At 45.8% G+C, this 12,500-nt stretch overlaps 2 protein-coding genes across 3 annotated transcripts in view; both read left to right on the plus strand.

Annotated features, from left to right (window-relative positions):
- Window positions 1–6,243: 6,243 nt before the first annotated feature.
- LOC143498962 (uncharacterized) lies at window positions 6,244–8,555 on the plus strand (the record flags this gene model as incomplete). The annotated part of the gene is made up of 1 exon (XM_076993872.1): window positions 6,244–8,555. A coding segment is annotated over one exon (1,023 nt), but the record flags the coding sequence as incomplete, so codon positions are not given.
- Window positions 8,556–10,399: 1,844 nt separating this feature from the next.
- Window positions 10,400–12,500, plus strand: part of ppm1ka (protein phosphatase, Mg2+/Mn2+ dependent 1Ka) — a 5,827-nt gene continuing 3,726 nt past the window's right edge. Inside the window, exons 1-3 of one of the 2 annotated variants that reach the window (XM_076993884.1) lie at window positions 10,400–10,530; window positions 11,265–11,834; window positions 11,995–12,095. In XM_076993884.1, the coding sequence (XP_076849999.1) occupies window positions 11,404–11,834; window positions 11,995–12,095 (532 nt within the window). In that variant the 5' untranslated portion in view covers window positions 10,400–10,530; window positions 11,265–11,403. Of the gene's footprint in view, window positions 10,546–11,264; window positions 11,835–11,994; window positions 12,096–12,500 lie in introns of both variants that reach the window. The other variant, XM_076993885.1, reaches the window with a different exon arrangement.

Consider the following 12,500-nt stretch of genomic DNA (forward strand, 5'->3'; position numbering starts at 1 on the left):
GGTGGTGTGTGTGTGTGTAGTCTAGGACCTGGCAGCAGAAACAGTTTGGGCACACTGCAGCTGAGGAACATGGTGGAGATGCTTCAGACCCACAGTCCTCACAACCACAATCTTACAGATCAGATCAGATCAGTCCTCCAGCTGCACACGCTCAATGGCTGTGCAAATGACACACACACACACACACACACACACACACACACACACACAGTGGTTGTAGATGGTGGATCCACTGGACAATGTATTCCCTTCCATTGTTGTGTTATATGTGAGATTGATTTTCAGTGAGATGTCATTTACTGAACCTCAGAGCTCATCTAAATGGGGAAACATCAGCTGAAGGACAACAGTGTCAGCCGGGTAAACAGGGAGATAAACAGAATCTATGCATCCGTTGGGAAACAGCATACAACAAACAGTAATATACTGACATTACTGAAGTTAGTACATCGCAAAACAGTAGTGATTATGTTGTGTGTGTGTGTGTGTGTGTGTGTGTGAGAGAGAGAGACAGAGACTGTGTGTGTGTGTGTGTGTGTGTGTGTGAGAGAGACAGAGAGACTGTGTATGTGTGTGTGTGTGTGTGTGTGTGTGTGAGAGAGAGAGAGAGAGACAGAGAGACTGTGTGTGTATGCGTGTGTGTGTGTGTGTGTGAGAGAGAGAGAGAGAGAGAGAGAGAGAGACTGTTTGTGTGTGTGTGTGTGTGAGAGAAAGAGAGAGACAGAGAGACTGTGTTTGTATGTGTATGTGTGTGTGTGTGTGTGTGTGTGTGTGTGTGTGTGTGTGTGTGTATGTGTATGTGTGAGAGAGAGAGAGACCAGGTAAATGCTGCTGTATCTGGTTCATAGTGCCTCCATCAGTCTTGTATTGTTAAATGTTAACACACGTTAACTCATGTGTTAGTGATGTAACCAGCAGGAAGCAGTCGTGAGATTACAGTACCATATTTTAGAGCTTAAACTCAGTACAAACACCTTCATTTAACCACCACTTTTTAATGCCAAGAACAGGCACAGCACAAATGCCTGTATCTTCCTATGCTGGAAATAAACACTACGTAGATCTCTGGTAGTGATGGGGATTAGGTAATCCTTCAATAGGTGAATCTGTATAATCTAGAAATGACCATGTTGTCTTTCCTTAGTAGTAACTGTGATTATGTAGTAATTACTCACCCTCTACCACACCAATAAAACCAAACCTACCACAGAGGGCAAGACACTCCCACTAGCTGCATGAACAACAATAGCTCCGCCCATCCTGTGGCCCATGAGGATGATAGGGGGCGGGACATCCCCATATGCAGCTCACACAACATTGGCTATGTTTCTGCAGGAAGGATAATGATTGTTATTGTGTTCACCAGTTTCTAGTTTATTTCCTCATTAGCCTGGGTATTTATGCACCATGTTTTCAGTTCTGTTTTGCTGGTCATTGTTTCCTACAGCCTGTTGCTTGTTTATCCTAGTCCCATTTGTTTATCCTAGCCTCATTTGTTTATCCTAGCCTCATTTGTTCATCCTAGTCCCATTTGTTTATCCTAGTCCGCTTTGATTATCCTAGCCCCATTTGTTTATCCTAGCCCCATTTGTTCATCCTAGTCCCATTTGTTTATCCTAGTCCCATTTGTTTATCCTAGCCCCATTTGTTTATCCTAGCCCCATTTGTTTATCCTAGTCCCATTTGTTTATCCTAGTCCCATTTGTTTATCCTAGTCCCATTTGTTCATCCTAGTCCCATTTGTTTATCCTAGCCCCATTTGTTTATCCTAGCCCAATTTGTTTATCCTAGCCCCATTTGTTTATCCTAGCCCCATTTGTTTATTCTAGCCCAATTTGTTTATCCTAGTCCCATTTGTTTATCCTAGTCCCATTTGATCATCCTAGTCCCATTTGATCATCCTAGTCCCATTTGTTTATCCTAGTCCCATTTGTTTATCCTAGTCCCATTTGATAATCCTAGTCCCATTTGATCATCCTAGTCCCATTTGTTTATCCTAGTCCCATTTGTTCATCCTAGCCCCATTTGTTCATCCTAGTCCCATTTGTTTATCCTAGTCCCATTTGTTTATCCTAGTCCCATTTGTTTATCCTAGCCGTGTTGTGCTTGTAAACATTTGCCTTTCTGTTCGATGTCTTGTGTGTTATGTCTTCTGATTTCATACACGGTAAACTGTAATGGTATTTGCTCTGAATAAACCTCTTTTAGAGCAAAAGTACATTTTGGTGAGTTTTAGGTAAGCATACAGGGATAAATAAATTAGTCAAAAAATAAAGCACTTGAGTAGAGTGCAGAGGGTCAAAAAAGCCTTCAAATCTTTTACATGCAGTAATGATGAGGCGTGTGTGTGTGTGTGTGTGTGTGTGTGTGTGTGTGTGTGTGTGTGTGTGTGTGTGTGTGTGTGTAGCACACGTGAGTAGAACCTTTATGTGACCATGAGCAGAACAACCTTTAAATGTATTTCCGTACGCTTGACTTGAACTTACAGTGACCTTCTAAAACTATGACCAGAACTCTATTAATGACTCCATTTATCCTGGCTGCCTGCACAGAAATGCTTGGTTTAATCTAAATGTGTTCAAATCTTTTAAAGTCGCACGTACATTTTATTTCAAGTTAATCTCACACACACACACACACACACACACACACACACACACACACACACACACACACACACGCCTCATCATTACTGCATGTAAAAGATTTGAAGGCTCTTTTGACCCTCTGCACTCAAGTGCTTTAAAGGATAAACAAATTTATAATTTAGTATATTTAAAAATATTTTATACACTCTACACCACAAGTAAAGCACTTTAATTTCGTTATACCTGGTATAATGACAATAAAGATATTCTGATTCATTATTAAAATGTAACTAGACAAATTTGTCAAGAAGAGTTCAATGAAGAGTCCCGAGAAAGTTCCCTCCCTGATATTTCAACTGGCACGAGGCTTTTGTGAAGTACTGAGCTAAATCCCAGCCAACTCTGACGCTAGCAGCTTTCAATTTGGATCAACTCAAAGCTCAACACATTTTTGCTTATGGACCAATGAGTTTATAAGAAGACATATATTGCATATATTACCAGCAGTGTGTGTGTGTGTGTGTGTGTGTGTGTGTGTATGTAACATACAGTAAAAATAGCCCAGAACAGGGCTGAACGTCCTCCTCTGTGCAATATCACAAGTAGTGACACACACACACACACACACACACACACACGCCTGTCATGGACCCATACTGCCTTCTGCACATGGAGAGTCCTTGGAATATGCAATAGAACTGAGTGATCATCTGTAGTGTCATCTGTGTCTCTGTCATCATGTGTCTTTTGTCTTCAGACCCACAACGACCATCAGAGTTGGGAGGGCGTGGCCCAACCTGGCTCTGCTAGACAGTGCTGTAATCATTTTTCTGTTTAGTGTGCCGTCACACAGACTATACGCAAGACACCTCAGCCCGTCTGCGTCGCAGTAGTGAGTGTATATACTTCGTCATATTTTATTTTTGTTGTTGTGCCCAGTTTTGTTTGAGGACTCTACCAAAGCTCCACTCTCTGCTCATGTACCTGTGACAGTAATGACTTGTTGCTAGGCAACACTGATTCAAGGCTGCACTGTAAACAACTCACGTGTGATGACAACGAGCTTTCAGGTGAAACCTGAGACGTCTATTGTTGAACTACGAAAATTACAACTTTGTAGGAAATTAATATACAGAAATAACGCAGGGAGATCTCTGAGAAGCACTGTGTATTTAAGTATGACAGTGAAAATAATAAACACCCCTATAATTAATAGATTTAGACGCTTTTCTTCAGTAATTTGTCTCACGTACATGCTGCTCTCGTCTGAGAATGAAATGTTTATACAGGCATTGACTTTTCCACTGGTGAAGTTGGGTGATGGAAGTTTTCATTTTAAATCGTTTTCATTTAAAACTAAGAATTACAGTTTACATGGTACCTTCACATTGATCTTCACCAGATACACATCGAATCTATAACCTGTTGGACATATCCTGAGACGTGAGTCCTGAGACGTGAGGACATGTCACGTGACCCCTCCTGCTCGCTTCACACGGCTCGCTGGAAAACAAAACTCCGGTTATACTCGTTAGTGTGACTCAGGTCATAGAAGACACACCGAAAACGCGCCCAATCGTGCCGGTTCTGGTAGAAGCGTGGTGGCATCCTCCCCGGACCGGACGGTTCCGAGTGTCCCCGTGTCCTCGTTTATTCCGCCCTGGGGGGTAATTGGAGCGGAGCGGACCGACAGACGCACCGACAGGGATGAGACCTCTCCACACATCACGAAGATCTCATCAGGTATGATCATCAAATGACCTTAGGAGCGGAAACCTCTCATTCCAGACGCGATAATTGGACTGTTGGCGCAATTTGGGGATTATTCTGCGTCAAAACTGTTTGATTTGCGTCTGGGCAGTTAGTTCAGTTGGGTTAGATAATAAACGGAGACTTTACTTGGACTTGGGTACTGGACATAGATGTAGCGAGCAAACGGAAATGTTTATATATCATATAGTCTGTCAATACTCACCTAGTCTAAATTATGGTGATGGTTATTTATTATTTAAGGAGTGGATGCGATTCATCTTACCGTGACGGTCATGTCTGAATTTGCTCTTGTTCGGTCAGGTTTAAAGTTCACATTATTTGCTTGATTCTGTGGAGCGCATCTTGAAACTCGATGCGCGTGGATGTCATTTATTTACTAAACACACACACACACACACACACACACACACACACACACACACCCTCCCCTCCGCTCATTTGATCGTCATTAAGCCTTCTGGGTCTGATAATGAGTGTTAAAACGCAGAAAATGGCAGAAGACTGCACGGGTCTTCTATCGGCTGAGATTACAAACCACAGACCTGGATATTGAAAATGTGTTTATGGCAATTTAATTAATCCAACGTGTCATTACATTGCATTATATTACCTCTCGGATGATGTATGGCATTGCAGATACAGAAATATACCAACAAATTTGGGGGTATGATGTCAGAATTGGTATCGTATTAATTTTATTTTTGTTGTTTTTTTTTATTTGTTTTTTCTGTGTCTATCATAGTGATATTGTGAGATCGCTAAGAGCAGCTTGGGCTTCCAACTGCAACATCAACAAAACCAGTCAAACATCTTTACCTTCATGGAATCTCGCCCAAGCTATCCACACTCTGTTGGATATAATCAGCCCACAGCATGCTGGGAAACTGAGTCCAAATCTTCAAACCAGCACAAAGAGGACAAAATGTCTCTGAGCAAGAGAAGAGGAAATGTACCAGTTCTAAATAATGTCAGAGGAATGTCCCAAGGTCCAAAACAGAAAAAGACACAAACCAATAAAGACACTAAGGACCACCAAGGTCCACCAGCCGTGTCAAGATCAAACTACATTCACGTTCCCACAGCCAAACACACTGCAGCTTCACTGTCTACAGTCACTACAGCAACTACAGTCACTTCACCAGCCACAGTCTCTTCAGTAGACACACACGCCATGGCTGTCATGACTGAAGCACTTGCCAAAGAGGTTGTAGGGTCCCCTATGGGCTTGAGTATGTCCTGTCAGACGGTCCTGACTGCAGGACCTTCAGACTACAGCCTGACGTCCTCCAGTAGTAGCAGAGCAAGAGAGCTGAACAGCCCTGGTAACTCCCCACAGAACCACCCTAAAACCACCACAGGTCATACTGGGGTGTCCATGGGCGTGCCAAAGAGCCCCCCCAATATGGCTGCGGTGACCTCTGGTGGCCGGGCTGATACAGCGGGGGCAGTTAAGGGTCATCAGGAACAGAGTAAGCTGCAGGAAGGGACACAGGACAGCACGGACAAGGAGACAGAGACAGAGAGCAAAGATGGAGAGGACACCCTTCAGGGCATACGAGTGGGAGGGCTTTACAAAGGAAGTGACCTCACTCTACAGGCAGTGTCTCAAAGCCCCAGCTCGCCCTCCAACAGGAAGCGCCTGTCTCTAGGGGCGACGGCCCCCTCCGCTTCATGTTTGAAGGGGACGACACGTGAGACGGACACAAACAGCAGGAGACGAGACAGAGGGGCTGAGACAGAGGGACGAGGGAGTCAGGGGAGGACGCCGGAGGACAGGTCACAGGAACCAGCGGAGGAGGAGAGGAGAGGGGAAGAAAGGATAGAACAAGAAATGCAGGAACAGCGGAAAGAGAGAGAGAAGGCGGGAAAAGACGAGGAAGAGAGGAAGTGGGACGAGAGGGAGAGAGAGAATGAAGACAGGAGGAGGAGTGCGGAGGGCACGGGGAGGCAGAGAGAGGAGGTGGAGAGGCAGGAAGGAGTGAGAGAACAGAAGGACGGGCAGAGGGAGGCGGGTCCGACCCGGGGCAGCTACACGGCCTCCGCAGCGCCTGCAGGAAACAGCACGTTTGTCCGAGTGGTTGACGCAGGCTCGCAGACGGAGCCGAGCTACGTGAGTTCTGCGGTCCAGGCCGTCGTTGAGGTCAGCAGCAAGTCCACAGCCACAAGCCCGACCTTGACCCCTCGACCCCAGAGCTGGCTAGACCCTGAACTCGACCTTCCGCCTGACCTCAGCTTTCACGTCAGAGCTTCTGGAACTCGATATGTAAGCTTGAAGAATGAACTCGGCCCGAAAGTCAACCCAGACTCTGTTTGCCGGTCATCACACGCTTCTGCCACAAAAGCCAGGACTAAATGCCCCTCTTACAAATCTCCTCACCAGAATGTGTGTCACATAGAGATTGAGTTGTGCAATAAGTCCTCTCTGTCCAAAGGTCATCCCCTCCAGAGCTCTGTCTGCGAGGCTGACCCAGCTGGTCACGTTAGAGTGGCATTGCCAGGAGCTACTGAAATAGACTCCAAATCTTCTTTGACCCAGTCTGATCCAGAACTCAAGCAAGAGGCAAAATCAGGAGATCAGACGGAGACACGCCCGCCCCCGGGCGTGGTCAGGGAGGAGCAGGCGGAGACAGGCCCGCCCCCGGGCGTGGTCTGGGACGAGCAGGGCATGACGTGGGAGGTGTATGGAGCTGCGGTGGACATGGAGTCCCTGGGCTTCGCCATTCAGAACCACCTTCAACGTCGGATCCAGGAGCACGTGCGGCACATCGGAGTTCTGCGCAAGTCCATCTCGCTGTCCGAGCACTCCGCCCTGGCCGGGAAGAAGAAGAAGAGACGGAACGTCTTCCGAGCGCTGTTCCACACGCCCGCCTGCTGCTCGAGAACCACGGCTGAGATGGTGCAGTGACTGTGTGTGTGTGTGTGTGTGTGTGTGTGTGTGTGTGTGTGTGTGTGTGTGTGTGTGTGTGTGTGTGTGTGTGTGTGCGTGCCCAAAATGACAATACACAATGATAAACATGAACTCTGGACACTGAACTGTTGTGCTGTATACAGAGAACATTTTGCAGTTGTTTGGAAGCCCCTGAATCCAGAGGACTGAACAGGGCTGAACACTGTTTAACTGTGTTTGATGTTTAACACACTAATGTCATTTCAGCCTCATAAGTAGCCAGTAGGAATAGCTATATTTAAAGCTGGTAAATGCTAGACTAAAATAATTTGTAATAGAGAACTTCCATTTGAACTGATATTTAGTCTGGGACTAGACTTAGTCCTTGTTCATCAAAGCTGGCCCAGACTGTTTTGAATGTTTTAACTGTAGAGTTTGATTCCACTGGTCTTTTACGTATGTTGCATGTCACATACATGTCATATAACATGTTGCATGTTATATGAGATACAGCAGCTTAAAGGTTGACATAAATACTTGATAGACTGATCTGATCTCACCGGACTGTGTGATAGACTGTCTGATCTCACTGGACTGTGTGATAGACTGTCTGATCTCACCAGACTGTGTGATAGACTGATCTGATCTCACCAGACTGTGTGATAGACTGTCTGATCTCACTGAACTGTGTGATAGACTGTCTGATCTCACCAGACTGTGTGATAGACTGATCTGATTTCACCGGACTGTGTGACAGACTGTCTGATCTCACAGATCTGTCTGTCACTGAACTGTGCAATCTCACATGAGCTGATAGTTAAACTATATGATGAAGCCACAATGCTAAAATTATGACATTTAGTCATCCATGTAGGACCTTCTTGTTGTCAAATCTGGTGTCCCAGAACAGTAGTGAGAGTATATTTTGTTAGGAGTGAGTGTGGGATGTGTTGTTAGTGAGAGTATATTTTGTTAGGAGTGAGTGTGGGATGTGTTGGTAGTGAGAGTATGTTTTGTTAGGAGTGAGTGTGGGATGTGTTGGTAGTGAGAGTATGTTTTGTTAGGAGTGAGTGTGGGATGTGTTGTTAGTGAGAGTATGTTTTGTTAGGAGTGAGTGTGGGATGTGTTGTTAGTGAGAGTATGTTTTGTTAGGAGTGAGTGTGGGATGTGTTGTTAGTGAGAGTATGTTTTGTTAGGAGTGAGTGTGGGATGTGTTGGTAGTGAGAGTATGTTTTGTTAGGAGTGAGTGTGGGATGTGTTGGTAGTGAGAGTAGGTTTTGTTAGGAGTGAGTGTGGGATGTGTTGGTAGTGAGAGTATATTTTGTTAGGAGTGAGTGTGGGATGTGTTGTTAGTGAGAGTATATTTTGTTAGGAGTGAGTGTGGGATGTGTTGGTAGTGAGAGTATGTTTTGTTAGGAGTGAGTGTGGGATGTGTTGGTAGTGAGAGTATGTTTTGTTAGGAGTGAGTGTGGGATGTGTTGTTAGTGAGAGTATGTTTTGTTAGGAGTGAGTGTGGGATGTGTTGTTAGTGAGAGTATGTTTTGTTAGGAGTGAGTGTGGGATGTGTTGTTAGTGAGAGTATGTTTTGTTAGGAGTGAGTGTGGGATGTGTTGGTAGTGAGAGTATGTTTTGTTAGGAGTGAGTGTGGGATGTGTTGGTAGTGAGAGTAGGTTTTGTTAGGAGTGAGTGTGGGATGTGTTGGTAGTGAGAGTAGGTTTTGTTAGGAGTGAGTGTGGGATGTGTTGGTAGTGAGAGTATGTTTTGTTAGGAGTGAGTGTGGGATGTGTTGGTAGTGAGAGTATGTTTTGTTAGGAGTGAGTGTGGGATGTGTTGGTAGTGAGAGTATGTTTTGTTAGGAGTGAGTGTGGGATGTGTTGGTAGTGAGAGTATGTTTTGTTAGGAGTGAGTGTGGGATGTGTTGGTAGTGAGAGTATGTTTTGTTAGGAGTGAGTGTGGGATGTGTTGGTAGTGAGAGTATGTTTTGTTAGGAGTGAGTGTGGGATGTGTTGGTAGTGAGAGTATGTTTTGTTAGGAGTGAGTGTGGGATGTGTTGGTAGTGAGAGGAGGTCTGGGCTCCAGCGGTGCGGAGGGTCAGGTCCACACACGCTCTTATCTCACCTTCACCTGCTATGCTTCCATCATGGTGATGATTTATCTGTCGTTGGCGCTAGAGGTGTGCGTCACTCCAGGTTGGTCCATACTGGCTGTTTGCACGTGTCTGTGGTAGGAGCCGTAACGCTGAAAGATTCAGGTGTAACATTACTGACACTATACTGGAAGATAAGTGTAAACTCCAGTCAGAGGATACAGAGTACACATACTCCAGTCAGAGTATACAGAGTACACATACTCCAGTCAGAGTATACAGAGTACACACGGAACTCACTTCAGCACTCTTGCACTGCACGTTTTAGATCTTAGTGGTTGATGTTTATTCCTCTGTGAAGGTGATGTGATTGGTCGAGACACTGTGGCTCTAGGGATCTATACTGTGTGCTTTTGAGTGAATATTTCATCATCTCTGTTTTGGCTTTATGCGTTTGAGGGGTGGGTTAGGAGGCGAGTGTTTTACATGTGTTTAATCTTAAGAAGATACGTGTCTAATCTTTAAAAACCATTTCATTTGCATAAATATACATGAAAAAATCACATTTTTGCTCACACACATTTACATTTTCTGTTTGTTGTACCCAGTAGATTACTTGCTTTGTACTATACATATTGTAATGTACATAAACATAAACACATGTAAGGTACATTTACATATTTAATACATATTAATGTCGTTTTCATCTCTGTCTTTCTCTACATTAAATCCACTCCATGTTTTGCGGAGTTTTCTCCCATGATTTATTTTGGGTGCTGCGACTCACTCCTGCCGCGCGTGCGCGTCTGCACGCGCGTGTTTGTTTTCAAATAAATGTCATTATTCACGTGCAGCAGCACTGCTTGTCCTAGAAGTTAAAGAAGTTATGTCACGTAGGTCGCGTGCTGTAGGAGTCTGCCCATCTAACAGTAAACTATTGCACAACACTCACCAAAACACACACACACACACACACACACACACACACACACACACACACACACACACACACACACACACACACACACCGTGCGTGGATTGGCCATGAGAGGAACACCTTCATTCCGTGATTGGACGCTTGGTTTAAAGAGTGTGAAATACGTCGGTACCGGATCGCGGCGACCACACGCGCACACACCGGACCAGAGAGGGTGCAGAGGGGCAGGTGACCACAGAACCGACCCAGATACATGCACGTGAGTAAAACGGAGGTGAGCTGTGGTTCGGCAGCGTTTTCGTGTCGGATTATTAGAATAAGAACTCGGAGGGAGCCGCCCGTTTTAAATAAAGTATGTTAAATAAAGTATGTTAATTAAAGTATGTTAAATAAAGTATGTTAGATAAAATATGGTAACACACCGATATCAAATGCACGGGCACATATTCAGGAGAGCGCGCGCATATGTGGCTTTGAGAAGCAGATCAAACTGAAGTTGTTCTGTGTCATTTATAACTGCAGCTGGAGTTTCTCCCTCAGCTGCAGGGGCTGAAATAGCGATTAACCAAAATGTGTCTGCATGTGATTTGCGTAATTTCAGTTAAATAAATCAAATTAACTCCTGTTCAAACCTACTCTTTTCATTTAAAGACATTTTAACCCATATTATTGATATAGAGTTGGTGCTTTGTTTTGAACAGTTAAACATTATTGTATGTATGTGGTGGTATTTGTATGTGATCTGCATTATGTTTTCATTACTTCGTACTGTCGAACGTGTGTTGACACGCAACACTCATGGAGGGGGTGACACCCCCGGGTGTAGACTCACACACACACACACACACACACACACACACACACACACACACACACACACACACACACACACACACACACACTCACATACCCTCAGGGGCTCAGTAACAGCGGGATATATTTTTGTAATGTCCCGTCAATGTAGAACGTCAATGGTTGTTTGTTTCTGTCTAGGGCTGTCACCTGAGACCAAAATACCTGGAAGACCTCTGTCTCTCTCTCCAGACAGTCTCTCTCTCTCTGCCCCTCTCTCCCCAGTCTCTCTCTCTCTTTCTCTTTCTCTCTCTCTCTCTCTTTGCCCCTCTCTCTCTCTATGTCTGCCACCCCTCTCTCCCATCTGCTCAGATGTTCGGCCTCCTTGTTCAGTCGGAGTGTGTGTGTGCGTTCTGCCCGGTGTGTATGCGTGTGTGGGTCTACCCTCCCCGGAGTCCGCTGGTACAGCGCTTCACGTCTCGATGCCGATGGTAGCGGCCGGCCAGCCACATGGGACTCGTTCGGGATTTGGGACAACCGGATCGACACTCCTATCATGCTGCCGCCCAGCATCCGCTACGGAACACCCATCCCGGAACTGAACCTCAACAACGTCGGACGCGCCTCACACATCGGTCGCCGCCGTGACAACGAGGACCGTTTTCGTGTAGCTAAACTCACTCCCAGCATGCACTTCTTCGCTCTGTTTGACGGACATGGAGGCGCGCAGGCCTCTGATTTCTGTTACTCTCACATGGAACATTATATACGGTACAAAAATACACGCGCAAGTGTGTACAGACACTATGCTCTTTATACGTATACAACACAGTATATCGTGTGTGTGTGTATGTGTGTGTGTGTGTGTGTGTGTGTGTGTGTGTGTGTGTGTGTGTGTGTGTGTGTGTGTGTGTGTGTGTGTGTGTAATAGAGATGGTCTCGAGGATGAGTGGGATCTGGAGGTGGTTTTATCCAACGCTTTCCTGCAGGTCGATGCTGCACTGGCCTCTCATCTGCAGCTCTATGGCAATGGTGCGAACATGGCAACACCTGACATAGACCACACCCCACCTGAAACAGACCACGCCCCACCTGACACAGACCACTCCCCACCTGACACAGACCACGCCCCACCTGACACAGACCACGCCCCACCTGACACAGACCACACCCCACCTGAAACAGACCACACCCCACCTGACACAGACCACACCCCACCTGACACAGACCACTCCCCACCTGACACAGACCACACCCCACCTGAAACAGACCACACCCCACCTGACACAGACTACACCCCACCTGACACAGACCACTCCCCACCTGACACAGACCACACCCCACCTGAAACAGACCACACCCCACCTGACACAGACCACACCCCACCTGAAACAGACCACACCCCACCTGACACAGACCACACCCCACCTGACACAG

Source organism: Brachyhypopomus gauderio, unplaced genomic scaffold (genome assembly GCF_052324685.1).
Source record: "Brachyhypopomus gauderio isolate BG-103 unplaced genomic scaffold, BGAUD_0.2 sc127, whole genome shotgun sequence".
NCBI lineage: Eukaryota > Metazoa > Chordata > Actinopteri > Gymnotiformes > Hypopomidae > Brachyhypopomus > Brachyhypopomus gauderio.